At 33.1% G+C, this 19725-nt stretch overlaps 5 protein-coding genes across 5 annotated transcripts; 3 read left to right on the top strand and 2 right to left on the bottom strand.

The window, feature by feature from the left end:
* The first annotated feature begins 105 nt into the window (after nucleotides 1–105).
* LOC139098652 (low molecular weight phosphotyrosine protein phosphatase-like) lies at nucleotides 106–2401 on the top strand. Its single transcript, XM_070650897.1, has 3 exons — nucleotides 106–226; nucleotides 300–385; nucleotides 1832–2401. The coding sequence occupies exons 1-3, from the start codon at nucleotides 168–170 to the stop codon at nucleotides 2182–2184; spliced, it is 498 nt and encodes a 165-aa protein (XP_070506998.1). The 5' UTR covers nucleotides 106–167; the 3' UTR covers nucleotides 2185–2401.
* Nucleotides 2346–3578, bottom strand: LOC139098651 (alpha-ketoglutarate-dependent dioxygenase alkB homolog 4). Its single transcript, XM_070650896.1, has 3 exons — nucleotides 3299–3578; nucleotides 2817–3241; nucleotides 2346–2759 (listed from the first exon to the last, which is right to left on the bottom strand). Exons 1-3 carry the CDS (start codon nucleotides 3404–3406, stop codon nucleotides 2426–2428), a joined length of 867 nt encoding a protein of 288 aa, XP_070506997.1. The 5' UTR covers nucleotides 3407–3578; the 3' UTR covers nucleotides 2346–2425.
* Nucleotides 3579–4015: 437 nt separating this feature from the next.
* On the top strand, nucleotides 4016–4744 carry LOC139098669 (serine protease gd-like). Its single transcript, XM_070650926.1, has one exon. It carries the CDS (start codon nucleotides 4016–4018, stop codon nucleotides 4742–4744), a length of 729 nt encoding a protein of 242 aa, XP_070507027.1.
* Nucleotides 4745–4751: 7 nt separating this feature from the next.
* Nucleotides 4752–6461, bottom strand: pont (RuvB-like helicase pontin). The gene is made up of 3 exons (XM_070650957.1): nucleotides 6173–6461; nucleotides 5981–6109; nucleotides 4752–5927 (listed from the first exon to the last, which is right to left on the bottom strand). Exons 1-3 carry the CDS (start codon nucleotides 6311–6313, stop codon nucleotides 4830–4832), a joined length of 1368 nt encoding a protein of 455 aa, XP_070507058.1. The 5' UTR covers nucleotides 6314–6461; the 3' UTR covers nucleotides 4752–4829.
* Nucleotides 6462–6622: 161 nt separating this feature from the next.
* LOC139098661 (small subunit processome component 20 homolog) lies at nucleotides 6623–15886 on the top strand. The gene is made up of 6 exons (XM_070650905.1): nucleotides 6623–6748; nucleotides 6807–7096; nucleotides 7154–7637; nucleotides 7813–12681; nucleotides 13178–13984; nucleotides 14277–15886. Exons 1-6 carry the CDS (start codon nucleotides 6713–6715, stop codon nucleotides 15636–15638), a joined length of 7848 nt encoding a protein of 2615 aa, XP_070507006.1. The 5' UTR covers nucleotides 6623–6712; the 3' UTR covers nucleotides 15639–15886.
* The last annotated feature ends 3839 nt before the right edge of the window (nucleotides 15887–19725 follow it).

Below are 19725 nucleotides of genomic sequence, written 5' to 3'. Positions count from 1 at the left end.
AATTGACGATCCTAAATGATCATTCGGTTCTCTCTCAGTTGTGCATGCTTACTTCTCTCTCTCAATTTTTACGTATTGTTTTGATTCTCTCAGATGCGATTGCGAATGAACAGTTGATTATTTGCATTTCAATGAAAACAAAGCATATTTGAGGCTGTTGCGCTGGAATGGAAACTAGCAATCAAAAAATCAACGTGCTTTTTGTGTGTTTTGGTAATACATGCCGGTAAGAGATCAAAGGAAATAGCTGCTGGATGTGTCATAATTTTTGATTCATGGATTTTTATTTGCATTCTTAGTTCTCCTATGGCGGAAGCAATTCTAAAGGACTTTGCGGAGAAAAGGAATGTGGGAGAAAAATTTCATATCGATTCAGCTGCAATAAGTATGGATTTTTTGCGTTAATTTGTTGCTTTTTTGTGATTTACGTTTTTTTGCGAAATTCGTTATCTACAAAGTCGTGATCCATACATCTCTCCTTTAAACTGCTTGTGTTGAATTCCAGGTTTTCGAACCAAAAGGTGCAATAACTCGAATCAGTATCTTTTACAATATGTTCCTTTAAGTTGACTTTAAGCTATAAAATTCGCTAGCGTACTTCCATGTTTACAACATCTCACCAACTCATCAAAGTAATCAAAACAGCAAAGGAAAACATAAGCAGGAAGAAATCAACAGGAATGATCTTCCTAGATGTGGAGAAAGCATTTGACAGAGTCTGGCATAACGGACTCTTGTTTAAAATGATCAAATTAGGGTTTCCACTACCACTTATAAAAACTGTAAGATCTTTCCTAAGTGAAAGAACTTTCTCAGTTTTTATTAAAGGTCAGTTCTCAGAAACCAATGAAATCAAATTCGGAGTACCACAAGGAGCAGTGCTTTCACCAACTCTCTACAACATCTACACATATGATATTGTAAGAGAAACAACCAACAATATCGCACTCTTCGCAGATGATACTGCATTGTATCATTCTGCAGAAAACTCAGCCGATATTGTAACACATCTACAACACACTGGAAGAAAAGTACAACAATACATGAACAAATGGAAAATAAATCTCAACAAACAGAAGACTCAAGCCTTATTCATCACGAATAGGTACTCCAGGCAACTTCCAAGAGACAACATCAAATTCCTCAACGAAAACATCAAATGGGAAACCGAAGCTAAATATCTGGGAATGATAATCGACAAGAGAGTGACATTAAAGCAGCATGTAGAATATGTGACCAACAGAGCTCACACTGCACTAAGACTACTTTATCCCCTCATCAGCAGGAACTCACATCTCGACGTTCGAAACAAACTTCTCATCTACAAGCTAGCCGTGAGACCCATCTTCACATACGGCTGTCCAGCATTTGAACGGATGGCAAAAACACATCTACAAAAACTACAAGTACTACAAAACAAATTCTTGAGAATTGTTCTCAACAAAACAAGATATGAAAGGATATCAGATCTACATACTGAAGCAAAAATACCCTCTATTGAGGACTACGTCGGAAAGTTGCAAGCGAATTTCAACACTCGTCTTGCGTCGCGAAACACCGAATAAACCACAACATAAATTAAAGCAAAACAATTTCAAAATAAAATCAAAAACTAAGTGATGAATGCGATAAGCCAGAATCCTTTAAAAATTTAAATACAAATAAAATGTATCCAAACTTTGTACATAATTAAGTTAAAAATTTAATGAATAAAAAGTTTATTTTAAAAAAAAAAAAAAAAAAACTTCCATGTTGACTTCTAATAATGAATTCCTGACCTTCCCTAACTTCCAGAGAAATTTAACATTTTAAATTCCAATAAATTTCACAGGTAATTGGCAAGTTGGCTGTGACATAAATCAATACGTCGACGAAATACTTAACCAAATCGGAATCAAAAATTTCACCCACAAAGCACGTCAAATTTCGTACAAAGATTTCACCAAATTTGACTATATTTTTGGAATGGACTATTTTCATATTGGAGAATTGAGTGAAGCTGCCGAAACACTCAAAAGTTCATCGAAAGTCGTGTTGCTTGGCAATTATAATCCCAATCAAAATGAGAAAGTCATCCATGATCCGATTTGTGGAGATAAAGAAGTATTTGAAAAGTGCTATGAGCAAATTTCAGCAAGCTGTGAAGTATTTTTGAATGAATTGTTGAATTCCCAAAGTCAATAAGATTATTGAGACGTCTAGATAGTTGAATTAAGAATGAGAAATTTGTGTAGATATTTCCAAAATCAAAGGGTCTGAAAATACGAATTCGCCGCAATTTAAATTTAAATTTTAAACGACCGTTACAAAACTTTAATACTGTCATAATATTAAAAGACACAAAATTAACTTATTGCCTGTATTTTTTGACTCCAAAAAGAATGTAAGCCTTAACAATTAGATTTAGCAGAAATAAAATAATTATTTACAATGACTTATTAAAGTGTTTAACCATATGATCGTAAGGTTTAGTAAATTCTCTGTAGGCAATGCAGACACGCCTTCCTTCAACATCTTCCCTTAACACTGAATGTTCATACTGATAGCGGACAGCTCCATACATTACTAAAAGTGAGTTAGCTGGCATTGCAATTCTTATCAGAACATCGTCAGCTATTTCGTCCTGAAGTTCACCTATCAGTCCTTCTTTGTACTCTTCCATGCAATCAATATTGTATTGCTTTGGATACGTTGGAAAATGCTTTGTGAGACATAAAACTGCCTCGCCTATTGTGTTAACAGTAACAATTCGTTCTCCCCTATAAAATTGATCTATTAATATCCAGTGAATATTCTTTAAATTGACTTTTTCTTACCATATCCAACAATCATCTATGTGCGGCTCAATGTGCGATCCCCTTGCTTTTTCATATTCTAAGAAACACTCCTCGACTACCTTAAAGTCTTTCAGAAAGTCGATAGTCGTTAATTTGTCCCTTACAAATCCAGTACTCTCGAAAAATCCTTTAAAGAATTCGTGACGGAGTTTCTTCTTCTTGAAATTTATTTTCGGACCGAAATTCTTTTTCCTGCGACCACTTTGAGATAGATCCCATTCTGAGGAATCAACGGAATCGACGACTTCATTCGATTCTTCGGGAGTTAGAAAGTTTGGATGAATATATAGACCGGAAAACTTCTTCCCATCATCTAACAGTTTGTGATCATCACAGCTCGTTATTACATCCCATCCTTTAAAGATCTTCTTACACATCCAGCAATAAACATACGAATCTAAATTCTAAAGGAAGAAATTGTAAGATTTATTGCCGATTTTTAAGGTTGAAAACTGTCTTACCTTAAATAAAGCATACCAGTCAGTGGCCTTCTTATTAAGTGAATCCTCACATAATAAGCATGTCCTTTTACCTTTGCAGTCACACTGCTTAGTACTTTCCATGTTCATACCTTAATTACAATTATTTAATTGAAGATTTCTTAAAGAATTTCAATACTAAACGACAGACTTAAAGATTAAAATAGCACGGTAGTTGATTGCCTTAATGTCTAATGCATTTTATTGTTGAGTTATTGTTTAATTATAGCTAAAAATTAATTAATAAAATCTGTCTAGTAATTTTTTGCGAAAAAAAATTGAATGTAAACAAAAACTAGTTACATGCCCAGCATGCGAAAATTGAAATTTTAAAAACCGTTTTAAGAATGGAGTTTCTGTGAATATCTTTATGGGTATTATAGAGTTTTAAGTTGTTTAGAGATTGACATACTTAATTGTTAATCATAGCTTCATTCGGTGGCTAAAATTGAATAATATTAAGCCTTACTTACACATACAAACTCACTAACACAGTCACAATATTTTACAGTATGATCAGTTTTCATACTTAATTCTTACAAGATCAATTAACGCAAAAAGCTGAATGAAGCAACAGGCTTTCTCATCATGATCATATTTATGTTGCTGTGTTTTGCCAATCTAGCAACATCCAACAACTGTGGAACTCCAATCATCTCTGAAAAAACAAATAAACTCCACTTTCCATGGATTGCTGAAATGTACAGTAAAATCAACAAAACAAAAGACGGGAACTTCCAACATTTATGTGGATCATCAATAATCACTTCCAGTTTCTCAATTACAGCAGCACACTGCATTCAAGAGAAGTATTCACCATACAGAAGAGGAAGTGATGATATATTCCTGATAGCAAATGTCCTGGATCTTAAAGATTTAAGCAGCACAATTAACATTGACATACAGGAAGTGGTCACACATTCAGATTGGAATCCGGAAGTTAAAAAATTCGATGGTGACATTGCGTTATTGAAGTTTAAGGAACCAACTATATTTGACGGCAATATTTTACCGATCTGTCTATGGAACGGAAGTGATGAAATGCAGTCAATTGCCAACGGCAAAATCATTACATTCATAGCACTGGAAGAAGACGATCCAGGATATTACAATTATCAGCATGACCTACCCAACAATTATCCAAAAGAATATAACATGCCAATAAGGAACAGCTGTACAGAAACTCAAAAGCGATTCACTTCCATTGCCACAGACAACACATTTTGTGCTGGTGGACTAAATTCTGGTGCATGTCTTGAAACTGGAAGTTCTGGGAGTTCAATGGCAGTCGAATATAATCAGACATACTACCTAAGAGGCATTGTAAGTGCTTCCTTTATAGATTTCGCTGGATGTGACAATTACACCTACACACTGTTTACAGACGTGCTGAAATATCAAGACTGGATCACTAATATCATTAATTAGACATCAATTCACTCAATATTTATCTTTTTAATGATTCAATCGTGTACATTTAGAAAATAAAAGCAATCTCTGTGCATTAATGGTTTTACTTCATAAAGTTCTTGCCTTCTGATAAGAATTTAGCACTTCTCTTTGCATCCAAAAATAGTTCACCAATATCGAGAACATCATCCTTAATAATCTGTGATCGTCCATTAACTTTGGCTGATTGGTATGCAGGTGTCATTAGCTGTACAGCATATCTTAATGTTGTTTTATTTCCAATCTCACTTAGATGTGTTACTGCCTCGTCGTCAATCGATAGTCCTTCTGTTTGTGCACGAAGCTTAATGATTTGTTCTATTTCTGCTACTTTATATGGAGTTGTACGGATGATCATTAAGCGATCAAGTAAATCTAATGGAATTCCGTGTGGTGAGACAATATCGTCAGTTCCTCGAATTACACAACGTCCACGATTTGTAGCGAAAATTACTATTGGTGCAATTGGAGATTCCAATGATTTATGAAGATATGTGAATGTCTCAAGATCTAGCATGTGAATTTCATCAATAAACAGCACACCAGGAACTAATTCAGCTATACCTTGATCGATGTACTTATTGACAACTTTATTAATCTCTGTTCGGAGCTTGTCTGTAATTTCTGTCTTTTTTGGCTTCATGAGTTGACCGACGAGAGATAAAACATCTTGACCGCCTTGTGGACGAGCATTGGCAACATCCAAATCATGTAAAGTTACATCCTGTACAACTTCCTTCTTTTTATGGACATCTCCTTTTGGCAATGGAACATATTCTTCGGTTTCCAAATCAAATTCTGTTGCAAATGTGTCACTTCTTCCTTGACGCTTTACAGCACCGCTATTTGCCTCGATGTAAATGACATCGCCTACTTCAACCTTTTCTTTTTGTAATGATTCGTAAATACTTGGATCGAGTTTGAGTTGTTTAGTTCCTTTAGCTGTTTTAAGTCCAATAACAACATTACTGATTGTTCTGCCAAATCCGCCCATTGGATTTTCTGTTTCAACTGGAGTTAGTTCCGTTACTTCTCCTTCATATACTTCCTTTGTCTCACGAATACGTAGACCAATTGACCTTCGGAAGTTCTCCATAAGTACTTCTGTTTTCTTGATTTCACTGCTGAATACTTCGGAACCGACCATTGGACAGAAAGGAACCTAAAAATACAGCTTGTTAGCTACAGTTCTTTGTGTTAGTAAAGTTTGTTTACCTTATTTCCCAATTCATGTGCGATTGCCATGGCAATAGCTGTTTTGCCTGTTCCTGGTGGTCCGGCAAGTAATACAGCTCTTCCTGCCATTTTCTTAGCCTTTATAAGGTCCACAATGATTCCAGCAGCCTATGATTTACATGAAATTTCGTTAATTAATGAAATATTTTTTTAAATTATTTATTCAATTACCTCGCGAGCTCCTTTTTGCCCAACTAAACCAGATGCCATTTGTAATGGAACTCCATTTTCGTCCAAACCGAGTCCTTTAACATGAGAATGAGCAGCAATACGCTGTGTTTTTACTGTAGATTTAACTTCTTCGATTTTCATCGTCTTTACTTGTTATTCTTATCAACTATCTATTTCACAATGTGATATTTCACTGATACTATCGATTGCAATACTTTTTAGACAGTAGACTTTATTAATTATTGTGAAAATTCGAGAAATCAAGAAAATGTTGTTTAATCGATGCCGCGGAAATATACATGTGAAAAAATAATAAATTCAAATATATTTTGTCGGTTGCTATGATTTTGAAATTACAGAGGTTGTCAGTCCGACAAATCCTAAAATCACGTGTAAACATAAACATTGCGACATGGAAATCGCAAAATATTAAATATTAATTAAAGTATACAGAAGTATACACTATTAGTGAGTTAAAATAAAAGAATTATTAATTATTTACTAGGAAAAATCAAAATATCATTGAATTAGTCAGAAAAGATGACGAAAAAGCATAAAAATGAAAATGTCTTTAAAGTAAGAATTTTAACCAAACACGTGAATATAGAAAAATTAATTAAACTATCTCTTACAGTTCAAGAAATTCAGCGAACGTATTGCAGAAGTTGATCTAAGATCGTCAGCACTTTATCACATCCAACATGTTAATGAAATTCCGACTGATGATCGTTCCTACTTTTATCAGACATTTGACAAATGGAGCACATTAAATTTATCTGGAGAATATGTGGATTTTTCAAAGGAAGTACGCAAAGTGCCAACAGCAACATTGGTGCTTGTTCTGCATCACAAGGATAAATTAATAGAAATTTTGCTAAATCGTCTTGAAAGTGCCACAAATTTGTCACTTCAGCCACTTTTAGAGTAAGTTGTGTATTACTGGTTCCTATATGGTATACTTAATAATTCTGTTTATTCTAGATTGACAGTATCGTTAGCCAGAGATCTCCGAGAGGAATTTTATGCTCATTTCCATAAATTCTTTGAAGTGCTCCTCAAACTTCTTGACACAAAAGATGCCGACCAAACAGAATGGACACTGATCTGTCTAGCATATTTATTCAAGATCCTCAAGCCTTTCCTGTGCAAGGAAATAAACATAGTCATCTCAAAAGTGATTCCATTGATGAGTGAAAAAGACCAGCCAGATCACATTATTAATTTTGCTGTTGAATGCTTTGCATTTTTGGTCAGAAACTTAAAAGATAAGAATTTCTTTTTGTTTGCTGTGTTACGGATAGTTAAACAAGATGAGACATGCATTACTGGCTGTGGAAAATTGTTTTTCGAGATGGTCCGTGGATTAAATGGACAGTTTCATAGTAAAGGAGATGAATTTATGGAAATTCTGTTTGATGCATTCAGGAAGAATGAATTTAAGAAGTATTGGGATATATTAAAGGAGGTGAGTACTGTGTTTGGCCTACAAATTGATACAAAATGTTGAATTTCAAAATGCTTAGAAACCATACAATTCCTTCTCAATTTGCTCAAAACCATACAAATGTTTTGAAAATTCAAATTTCTTCTGAACGTTAAATTTTAAAAAGTTACTAAATTTGTTTATTTTCTAATTCCAGATTCTTATTCAAACAGTCGGAGATATTTTATGCTATGTTGATATCAAATACATCCCAACTTATTGGAACGTCATCTATAAAACCTTCGATAACATAATAAAAGATGAGAAACTTTCAACAGATGAAAAGTCAATAGCCGTACATTATGTGTTATTTTTCCTCGGTCAATCTATCGAATATTATGGTGGAAAAAAGTTGACCGACGTCCAAAAAACCATTAATCTTGTAATTCAGATAATCGACCAAGATTATTCATTGGATGTTATGATGACTTTATCACAAATAAGTGCTCTTTTATTGCTTTCGAAGAACTTTATGATTGGTCAATTAGAAGCAAGTCGTCTGGCAAAAAAGGTTTTAAGTACTGAACATGCTGAAGTATTTGAGTCATTTGTTATTAATTCAATAAGCTGTGCTCAATTTGATATCTTAATTATGCCCGATTTTATAAGGTATTTCGAGAAGAATTTCTCAAAAGCTACGATGGAAATTATGGTGAAAATTATTGAGGCTAGAAAGCCAAACAACTTATTGGAAAATGCTGAATTTAATGGATACAGTCTTTATTTTAAGAATCAAAAAACTGTAGATCGACTTACAAAAATTATACTAAATTACTCAGCAAATAATGAGGACATTGAGGAGTTTATATTGGCTATGAAGATAATGCCGCATCTAGTGACATTCGATAAGGAGAAGATTGAGAAACATTTACAGAAAGTCTGTAAAGAAATCATCAAAAATTTGAGAATTAAGAACTGTCCAAAGCAAGTCTTTGTGTTTGCTGTCTGTGTCACAACAATCCAACACATCGAGCATGAATTTGAAGCTTCAGAAATGATGGAAATCATCAATGTCATGCTGACTCTTAACAAGTCCTATCCAGTCATTAAAATCATCAATTATTTCGTCCAAAAAATGAAGCAGCACAGCGAAAAATCCTTGACATTGGAAGTATTTACCAAAGTAAGGAAATCACTCATAGACAATCTTATGTCTCAATTGCAAGAAGTCAGACTGCTGACAGCACAAATTCTCTCATCGTTTGATCATTTGAAGCCTAATAAGGAATCAATTTACACAATTTTTAGACAAATTGAAGAAATTACGCCAACAATTCAGACATACCGAGATCAGATACTTTTGTTACAAAAGATTAACTTTGATTCCGGCATTTTCCAAGACGTCAAGGACACTGAATGTGCTCAAGATGCTATCAAGTTTTGTCTGGGCTTTCTTCATATCAATTTTCAACTACTTTGGGATCCAGTTAAGGAAGTCATTGAGTCTTACATTGCCAATTTTGATGTCAACGTATTTTGGACTATTTTTTACGAGAAGCTAAGAAGTTTTAAGGCATCAGAAGCAGAAAGTGCTGAAGTTCCAGTAGATCCAGAAACAATATCTGAAAGTGAATTAATAAAGTCAAAATTCCTGGAATTTACAACAGTCACCGATCGCTACGATCCAATCAGCTTCAGAGCAAAGCTATGGCAGATCCTGAGCGACACCAGAACAAACATCCACGACCAAAAACAAAAAGATATTGTTGAACTTTTCTTTGATTTCCTTAAAAATGAATATGAAGTCGATGACGACGACATCGAGGCACCGATAAAAGGACGTCAAAAGCTGCTAATAAGTCACTTACAAGTCTTCGCAAAGTTCACGAATCCCAAATGTGTGACAAAAACGAATGAATTGAGAAAATTGTATCTTGAATTTTTATTGCATCGCAATTTTCAAGTACAAAAGTTGGCACTTGATTGTCTTATGACGTATAAAGATCCAGCTATTGTGAATTATAAAGAGTTACTGTACAATTGTGTCAATGAGAAAACTTTTCGTCAAGAGATTTTGACATTAAATTTGGATGAGAAAATTCAAGCTGAAAATCGTGAAGCATTTGTGGAAATTTTCCTGCCAATTTTATACTCGAAGATGACAATTAAAGCTGGTAAGAAGGATCAGGAGGGCTTTAGGACAAAAAAGGAAGTCATTGTTAGATTTATGAATCATTTAAAGGAACCAGAATTATTGAAGTTATCAGACATCGTTATGGGCAAAGTAATTGATGCCAATTCCATTGAGAACTGCTCTATCATGGTGAAAAATATCAAAAATGCAGGCACGACCTTTAAAGTCAATGAACTACAATCTAAACTTCAATTCCTTGATCTAATAAAGAAAAATGTTGCTGGTGCATTTGGTGATGCTTTTCAACGTAAAACTCTACGGTCAATTTTATCAATTGCATGTCATACACTCAACATTGACAGTACAATGTCCAAAAACCTCAAACAATCATGTTTGCAAAGCATCGTTGAATTCTTCGAGCAATATGAAAGTTTCAATTGGACATCCGATGAGATTGAATTAGTTTTTGGACTTTTTATTTGGAAACATCTTGAAACATTTCATCGTGATGCATCACAAAATGTCACTGGATTAATGAAATTGTTTGTTGAATGGTCAAAGAATCCAAAATATTTTAAATACTTGGAAAAGTCTGATTCGGATGGAAATTATGCATTAAAGTCGATGATTGGACTATTCGGCAATAGATCAACGACACTGAAAGTTATTGAATGCGTTATGGATTGCCTTGAACGTCTATTGACATTAATTGATGTGGAAGAAGAAGTAACAACTATCAATTATGGAACTAAGTTAGTCGAGCCATTCATTCAAGACATTTTGATGAAATTGAAGAATTTTTTAAATATCCGAAAGGCAAAGTCAATAAATTCACGCAACTTGTTGATTCTATCGCGTGTCACTGAACTCGTAAAGGATGTTCAGTCATCGAAAATTCTCCTTGACATACTCTTTCCATTAACATTGAGGAAAGTCGTCGAGGATCAAAATGATTCGGAAGGAATAATGAAACTTTTAACAACAATATCCAATTTATTGAAAGCTGTAGACTGTCCAGATAATTATTTACGTGCTGTTTCGCCACTTTTTGAGGTCATCCATGAGGTTAATCAGAGGAAATTTCTTGTTAAAATTTTCAGTCAAATTGCTGCTGATGAGGACATGAAAGAGATTATTAATGATTTGAATGCTTATGATAAGCGATGGATTGAACAGCCAGACTTTGAAAGGAAGCTGAGTGCTTTTCATAGACTCGAAAAACAAGAGGAAATTTCTATAGATTTAGCTGTGCTTGTTGTTTATCATTGCTTCTATTTCCTTAAAACTGAAAAGGATTTAGGTATACGCGATAATTCATCACATCATTTAAAGCTGACCTGCACGAAAGTCATCGAAAAATTCGAACATGATAAGCCACAAATTGACTATTTCATGGACAAAATAATCCTCAATTTACTGCAAAAGAAGATTTGTCAAAACAATGAGATCCGAACGGAATCAATTCTACTATTGGGAGAATTAGCACGTAAACATCCAACAGCACATCCAATTCTTAACGATCTACATTCATTAACCGACTCGAATAATCGAGAACTTGACTTTTTTGACAATATTACGCATTTACAAAAATTCAGACATATGAAGGCACTAAGAAGATTCGTTGACATAGCAAAAACCTACACACGAGTACCAAATTTAAGAACATTGAATGACTTTCTCCTACCAATATCGAGAATATTTCTATGCACCGATGAATATCAAAGAAAATCAAAAGTTATTGAAGCAGCAATTGAGTATGTCTCATGTATATGTAAATTTTTACCGTGGAATCAGTACGAGATTGTACTTAAATTTTACATTAGAAAAATGATGAATGACTCGAAGGCTTATCAGAAGCAGCTTGTTAAATTAATTCCTGCCATATTAGATGGATTTCATTTTACGTTGAGTAGCGTTGAGCATGTTGACATTAGTGTTGATAAAGTTGAAGAAGAAATTATTGCTGAGACAGAGATAGATCCAGTTGAACAGACAGAAAATGATGATGAAGAACATCCAGACGATAATTCAGACATTGAAGAAGAGAATGATGAGGAGGAGGATGTTCCAATGGAAGAAGATACACCAGCTATCGAGAAGATTACAACTCTTAAGCCAAATGTCTCTCAACGTGTCATACGCAATCTAACACGACAGTTGATTCCATCTCTATTCAGAATCTTAAAGGAATTATCAACCAATAATGCACACAAACTCAATAAGGAAGAGAAACGACTCAAAGAGAAAGCTGACATGATAAGAATTCCATTGGCACTGCCAATGATAAAATTGTTACTAAAGTTGCCATCAAAGTTCTTGCATCAGTATATGTCACAAGTTTTATTGAAAGTATCGACGTTCCTTAAATCGACACTGAAGCAAGTCAGAGCAACAGCACGACATACATTGAAGGAAATACTTTTGGTATTGGGAGTTGAACATCTGGAAGTTGCTATAGAAAATTTATCATGTATTTTATGTAAAGGATTTCAAGTTCATGTGCTGTCTATTACTGTCCATACGCTGATTGATGCATTAAAGAATCAATTGGTCAAGTCAAATGTCACGGATAATATTCTACAAAAAGTCCTTGACATATGCTTTAATGATATTTTTGGGAAGAATAATGAGGAACAGGAGATTGGTAAAATTGGACATAAAACGCCTGAAGCTAAGCCAAGTCGGAAGAGCTTCTTGACACTCAACATATTGGCATCGACATTGAGTGAAAAATGCATTTTGGACTTGCTTAAACCATTCAAGAATTTGTTACTTGAGACACAATCAAAGCGAACTGTTATGAAACTTCAGGAATGTCTTGTACAAATTGCGTCGGGTTTTACAGTCAACGAGAAAATTCCAATTGATGCTTTGATGATATTGATTCATGGCACAATTTCCGAGTCAATACCAAATTTATTGCCGAGCAAAAAGAAGAATGACACAAAGGAGGTAAAGATTAAATTTTGGTTGTTTCTTAGCCACCGTAATATTTTTGAATTTTAAATTTTACAAATTCGATAAATTTTTGAATTTTACAAAACCGTTAAATTTTGAATTTTACAAAACCGATTCAATTTGAGTTTTACAAAACGTTTATTTTTTAAATTCTACAAAACCGTTAAATTTTGATTTGAATTTTACCGCTAATTTGATTTTTAAATTTTCTCAAACGGTAAAATTTGAATTTTACAAAACCACATAATTTTGAATTTTACAAGACCGTTAAATTTTGAATTTTATAAAACCGTTAATTATATGAATTTTACAAAGTCGTTATATTTTAAATTTTACAAAACCGTTAATTTTTCATTGCATAAAACCGGTTCATTTTGAACTTTCCAAAACAGTTAATTATTTGAATCTTACAAATCCGATTTTCCCAACATTCACATCCAACATTGATTAATTTTACATTTCTTTTTCTCGTCCACACACAAAAAAAAAGGTGAAGAAAGTTGATTGTTTGATTATTGCTGAGGAGCCAAAAAGACGTGGAGCTAGTACGACGAATAAGAATGTGAAATCAAGCAAGCAGACAAATTCGTACGTGCTCGTTGAATTTGGACTGGAAATGTTGCATATTACATTAAAAAAGAAAAAGACGGAGGGATTGGAAGGCTTTCTTGATCCTTTAGTGCCATTTTTGGTCGATTCATTGAAGGGAAATTTCCTTAAAGTCAACATGCTTGCTGTACGATGCTTTACAATTATGTGGCATCAAAAAGTGGAATTGGATAATTTAAAGAAATTTACAGAAACAATTGCAAGTGAAACATTCGCTATTCTACATAAATATGCAACGACTGAGATATCCAGGAAGGACAATCATTATTTGTTGGTCAAAAGCACATTCAAAAGTGTCGTTGTCCTTATACGACATGTCGATTATTATACTGTCAATGAGAATCAATTGAAAACACTATTGCTGTATATAGAACAAGATTTAACAATAGCAAATGATAAGGATACAATTTCATTTGTCCTGCTTAAGGCCATTCTAGACAAGAAATTAATTGTTCCTGAAATTCATGAAGTGCTTAGGAAAATAGCAGAAATGAGTATAACATCTGAAATAGCCGAGAGACGTAATGCAATAAGACCAATTGTTTTGACGTATTTAATGGAATATCCATTGGGCAAGAAAGTTGATCAACTAATAAAATTTTTCATTGCTCAATTGAACTACGAGGAAATTAGCGGACGAGAATCTGTAATTGAGATGATGAATTTGATATTCAAACATTTTCCTCAGGTGAGTTGTTTATTATTGCTGCTGCTGGATAGTACCCGTTAATTATTTGAATTTTTCAAAAAACCGTTAAATTTTTCAAATTTTACAAAACCGTTAAATTTTTGAATTTTACAAAACCGTTAATAATGCTTATAAAATCACGTTCCTATGCCAACACTCATTGACGTGTTTCAATCAGCACATCGCTTATCATAAGTAGTTCATCAAATAATTAATCATACGTGAACTATCCTCAATTTCACATATACTCTAATTTATTAATTCTACAATTTACAATTCTCATTTACTATAGCCGCAACTTTGTAAATTCTGTGGACTATTCTTTCTCTCACTGGGCACGAGACTTGTAAATGACGAATCACCAACATGTCGTGAAAAGATTGCCGCTGCTATCGAGTTGCTAATCAAACAATTACCTAATGAATCTCGACTGCAACTGATTGACATTGCTACAATGTTATTGAAGGATAAGAAATTAGTACATCGCGAAATGGCTGCGCAATTAATCATACGATTTATTAATGCAACAGACAAAGATTTTATTACGTCGAGAATGTCAAGTTTATTGGAGCTTTTATTGAAATCGATTTCAAACTCGGACGATGAACCAGGCAAGTTTGTTCGTGTGAAACGGCTGAAAACGGACAATAATGATGATAATGAGATGGAATCGAGTGTCGTTGATGAACGTGATCAGCAAATTGTTGAGGATCATCACTTAATTCAAACTTTAAATGCAATAATCAAGATTTTAGAGTTTAATGACGGAAGTGCGCTTAAGGATGTAAGCAATAAGTCAACGATTAATGAAATTGGATATAAAGTTCATGCATTATTGTCGCACGACCATACATGGGTGAGAATGAGGTCATTGAAGGTTATTAATATCTTAATAAAGAACCTAGATGTGCCAAAAATAAAGGACATAATCACAAATGATGAAAATGTCATGAACGAAAATGATGAAATTCCATTCTTACAATCAAAGTCACAATTCCAAAGTGTCGCATTTGACATGTCGGTACAGTTGAAGCCTGATGTTGAACAAGAATTGCTCACAGCTATTTTAGAAAATTTAATTGAAATTTCTAAAATCCTCAAAGACATTCCATTTACTGGAATGGTCAATGATAAAAAAGATTTCAATCTTTTGTGGATGATAAGACGATTGAGATATGCAATTCATGCTGAAATAGCAACAACAAAAGCATCATTTATATTAAGAAAATCAATTTTTAATTTCTTTAATGACTTACTTGACATTATTGACAGAAAAACGTTAATGAAATTAGCAAGTTCATTATTGACACCAATGCTACGTGAAATGGTTGATGGTGAGCATGTAATTGAGGAGCTTAAACAAGTAGCAATGCAAATTGGAAATAGAATTAAGACATTAATTGGCTTTCAAGAATATGACAAAGTGCGATTGGAATTGCAGTCAAAAATGCTACGTAAACGTGTTGATCGTCGTAAGTCATTGGCACAAGAGAAAATAAATAATCCGGTAAAGGCGGCAGCGAGAACAATTAGGAAGCAATTAAAAAAGACGGACAACAAGAAGCGAAAGAGGAAAGAAATACAAGAAGGAATTATTTTGCCGAAAAAGAAGAGAAAAATTTACAATAATTTAATGACTGACACATACGAGTAGCATGGCAATGAATCAAGCAAATGCTTTCGTATAAATTTTAAATAACTGAACTCTAAGGTGAGCGGGAATGGCATACAAATTGCTGTAATATACATGAAAGTTTTAAAGGAAAAACAAACATTTTTCAATTCTGATTCCTTGTGAGCTTCAGACGATAAATATTTTAAGCGCGGCTTATACAAAAAACATTTGTGAATTTGTATTCATTTTGAAGAGTTTATACTGAAATAAATTTTATTATGCTTAAACATTTATTCATGATTAATAATGTGTCTAATATTATGTTATTGCTTTTTAATTTGAGTGGATTTTCAGATTTGTTAATTGTTTTGAGGTTAATTCATCTTTTCTAAATTAAATAGGTTAAGAATCTAGAGTTGAGTATCTAAAAAATCTAGTACAAATTTGAATTATTTCAATAAGTAGAGGATCTAGTTCAAATTTGAATTCACTCAGTAATTGAAGAATCTAGTCCAAATTTTGAATTCGTTCAGTAACTAAAGAATCTAGTCCAAATTTCGAATTCACTCAGTAACTGAAGAATCTAGTCCTAAATTTTGAATTCGTTCAGTACCTAAAGAATCTAGTCCAAATTTTGAATTTGCTCAGTGTGCTAAAAATCAAGTCCAAATTTTGAATTTGTTCAAAAACTAAAGAATCTAGTCCAATTTTTGAATTTGTTCAGTAACTAAAGAATCTAGTAATTTTGATTTCTCTCAGTTACTAAAGAATCTAGTCCAAATTTTGAATTCGCCCAGTAAATTAAAGAATCTAGTTCAAATTGAATTCACTCAGTAACTAAAGATTCTAGTCCAAATTTTTGAATTCACTCAGTAACTGAAGAATCTAGTCCAAATTTTGAATTCGTTCAGTAACTAAAGAATCTAGTCCAAAATTTGAATTTGTTCAGTATCTGAAAAATCTAGTCCAAATTTTGAATTTGCTCAGTGTGCTAAAAATCAAGTCCAAATTTGAATTTGCTCTAAAATTAAAAAATCTAGTCCAAATTTAGAATTTGTTTAAAAACTAAAGAATCTAGTTCAAATTTTAAGTTCGCTCAATAAATTAAAGAATTGCTAAAGAATCTACTCCAACCCGGATTTTGCTCAGCAACAAAAAATCACAAAATAAATTCTCACATTTAAAAAATATTTATTGCCCCAAATTCAAATATAAATCAACCGTTAAAAGAGAAATAAAAATAAACTCATAATTCTTTGCAAACTTAACTCGAAGGAAATTTTCTACCAAAATCTGCAGCTGTCGATGAATTTAAAACATATTTCATGAACATTTTGCAGAGATTTTTATTTATTATTATTCACTCACAATCTTATTCTTGTTGTTTTGAAATATAAACAAATTGTCTCAAGTGCTGTTCACAAACAATTTTTGCTAGATAGATACATTAATGTGTCTGTAAAGTAAAATGATGGATGGAATTTTAATAAAATAAAATAAAAAAAAAATTAATAAAATTCAAGGAAAAGTGATAAAAACGTTTATTGAGATTGATATTTGAAAGAAGCTTCCATCCTTTATTATTTGTGATGATTTGAAGCTTCACATCGTTGAAATTGAAATAAAAAAGCATGTTTCTTTTAAGATTCTTTATTCTCTTTATAAATCTTTGTGCAATTTTCAATTCTTTATCTTTTACTTTTGATAAATTCAATAATTTTTACACTTTGGCAGATTTATTTTAATCTGATGCTTTCCAGATGGAAAGCTTTATAAATTTAAATTAAGGAAATTTAAATTCCTTTATATGGATTTTTATATAAAACTAACTAGATTTTTATATATATTTGGAAAACGATCTAGACTGAGAGAGAGATTAAGAATCTACTTGATTGACTTTTCTCCAATTTTCTGATTCATAAAGCTACTTAATGTATGATTAATTGATTTCTGACAGTTTGATTTCCTAGTTACTTGATAGATTTCTGAATAGCATGACGTTAAAATGTGCAGATATCGGTCGTCAGGGCATCTTCAGTCCGATGTAGTCGGCACGGTTTCCCTAGACCTTGCCGTCACGTAACCATTTGAGCAACCATTACTGTTTAACCATTACGTAGTCGTTGGGGCAACCTAAGGTCTTGTCGTTGCGTATCGGAACACCCTCTAGACCCCCACGTTTTGCCAAGATACCTTAAGGTCTTGGTGTCAGGATATTTTCAGGTTACTAAACCATCAGGGCACACTTTGGTCTTGCTATCATGTAGCATTCCAAACAGGGTACCCTCAGATGTTATCCTCAATTCGGCAACGTAGTGGCGCTCTGAAGACTACATTGTGTTATTCGAGATTTAAACTGACTTAATGATCAAAATCTAGATTTGGATCAAAGGTACCGGTCTCAGATTCTGAACTTAGCTTCAATGATCAGTTCGTGTTATTGTTTAAAATTGAGGCCTATTTCTGAGATACCAAAACCATACATAACATGGGGTTAATGAAATTTCCAAAATGCCTGGTTCACTATGCCGCGGCTCACAGACGCAACCACTGGTCGGGATAACCTTCCCGAGGGTCATAGGATCAAAGGAAACGATCATTAAAATTGCACATGATCTATTGTTTATAAAACAGAGTTTATTCAATTTTAACTCGAGGAATGAAGGAGAGCAGACAAATATTTTTCATTATTTTTGACTCGTCCATTCTGTTCCATGAATAAATCTTAAATTCTCGAATGTCATAGGAAAAACAAAATATTTTTGCCACCTAAGTGAGGAAAATAATACGAAATATAAATAATGGAAAGAGACAGGTGAAAAGTCTCATAACAGGTGGAAGGTAATGTGATGCTGAGAGATGTTGGGAATAATTAAAGAAATATGAAATTGAATTAGATGTAGCTGATTATTAAGAAATTAAAGTAATTAATAGAAAATTTATAGAAAATTACATTAGAGATGCTATTTTAATTAGCATTTAGAAAGATTTATAACCTCAAAATGGGAGGACAGGAATTTCTTCAACACAAAACCCAAACAACACGAGCAAAAATTTTATTTATTTAATGTTAAATGGCTTGAAAGCAGACATCACTGAGTCATTCATGTTTTGACATTAAGAAAGCAATTACCCGAGCAGCACAATGCGGCGAATCGCAATTTTTTACTAGAAAAATGGGTTGAAATCAGCAATCAAGATGAAGTCATTGCAACTTAGTGTCTAACCAGTAATAGGGCATTGTAATGGTATCCTGTTGAACAATGTGACGTTCGGGTAAGTGACAGTGTTTTGTTGTTCTTAAGGTCATGTAGGTTTCGGACTACTGCATCATAACCTTAAAGATCCATTTGAATATAATCCCGAACAGCACGATTCGACAAATTTTAATTTTCGTCTTTAAAATGATCCAAAACCACTCGTCGTGTAGCCATCAGGGCATCATCACGTCTTCGACCAAAGGGATGACGTAGTGACGCCCTGACAACTAATATATGTTACTCGGGAATTGTGCTTGATTGCTGTTTACTTTCACTAAGGAAATATTAAGTTTTGGTTACCGAAGACTATGAGAAAGGAGGAAATGATGAAACTTTCGTTTAAATAGACATCATTTTTGAACAACTGGGAACAACCCTGAATCAAATCAAAAATAATATAGCTTACGACGAAATAAATGGCAATTGCTCCAAAGATTGACAAAATAAAAGACAAAATTCTATTTTAAACACTGCCTAGGGAATCAATTAAATAGACAAAAGGTTGCACAGCATACAATTCAAAAAGAAACTGCAAAGTAATTAAAACTGAGCATTTTTTTAAATTTTGGTACAAGTCAATTGAAATAAAAAGAAAATAAATAAAAGTTAAATAGATTGTTAAGGGTTAAGACAAACTTAATTCAACAAGAGAAAAGTGGTATGAGAAGGGTCAAATCTGTTCCGAAATGAATTATGCTGATTAAGGCATAAATTACTTCCGAAATTACCTTTTAAAATCCTTGCCATTTTTCACTTTAAATATTCTTAAATCTGTTTAATTACTGTAAATCTGATACGCATTTTATCTTTCAAGATCATCTGTGCAATTTCAACTAATTTTCAGACATAACGTCCATAATATAGGT

The sequence above is a fragment of the Chironomus tepperi genome, unplaced genomic scaffold, assembly GCF_022539635.2.
Source record: "Chironomus tepperi strain 1889 unplaced genomic scaffold, CSIRO-AGI_Ctep_v1 contig_450, whole genome shotgun sequence".
Classification (NCBI taxonomy): Eukaryota; Metazoa; Arthropoda; class Insecta; order Diptera; family Chironomidae; genus Chironomus; species Chironomus tepperi.
This window is presented reverse-complemented; position numbering and strand designations above follow the sequence as displayed.

Bases quoted from the DNA above. Each gene is read 5' to 3' on its own strand.
- LOC139098652 (XM_070650897.1), top strand. From the start codon at position 168: ATGGAAACTAGCAATCAAAAAATCAACGTGCTTTTTGTGTGTTTTGGT. The intron at 227-299 runs GTAAGAGATCAA...TTGCATTCTTAG, and splicing joins TGTTTTGGTAATACATGCCG to TTCTCCTATGGCGGAAGCAA. The intron at 386-1,831 runs GTATGGATTTTT...TAAATTTCACAG, and splicing joins TATCGATTCAGCTGCAATAA to GTAATTGGCAAGTTGGCTGT.
- LOC139098651 (XM_070650896.1), bottom strand. From the start codon at position 3,406: ATGAACATGGAAAGTACTAAGCAGTGTGACTGCAAAGGTAAAAGGACA. The intron at 3,242-3,298 runs GTAAGACAGTTT...TTCTTCCTTTAG, and splicing joins ACTGGTATGCTTTATTTAAG to AATTTAGATTCGTATGTTTA. The intron at 2,760-2,816 runs GTAAGAAAAAGT...TCAATTTTATAG, and splicing joins ATAGATGATTGTTGGATATG to GGGAGAACGAATTGTTACTG.
- LOC139098669 (XM_070650926.1), top strand. From the start codon at position 4,016: ATGTACAGTAAAATCAACAAAACAAAAGACGGGAACTTCCAACATTTA.
- pont (XM_070650957.1), bottom strand. From the start codon at position 6,313: ATGAAAATCGAAGAAGTTAAATCTACAGTAAAAACACAGCGTATTGCT. The intron at 6,110-6,172 runs GTAATTGAATAA...TGTAAATCATAG, and splicing joins GGCAAAAAGGAGCTCGCGAG to GCTGCTGGAATCATTGTGGA. The intron at 5,928-5,980 runs GTAAACAAACTT...CTGTATTTTTAG, and splicing joins CACATGAATTGGGAAATAAG to GTTCCTTTCTGTCCAATGGT.
- LOC139098661 (XM_070650905.1), top strand. From the start codon at position 6,713: ATGACGAAAAAGCATAAAAATGAAAATGTCTTTAAA. The intron at 7,638-7,812 runs GTGAGTACTGTG...TTCTAATTCCAG, and splicing joins ATTGGGATATATTAAAGGAG to ATTCTTATTCAAACAGTCGG. The intron at 13,985-14,276 runs GTGAGTTGTTTA...CATTTACTATAG, and splicing joins TATTCAAACATTTTCCTCAG to CCGCAACTTTGTAAATTCTG.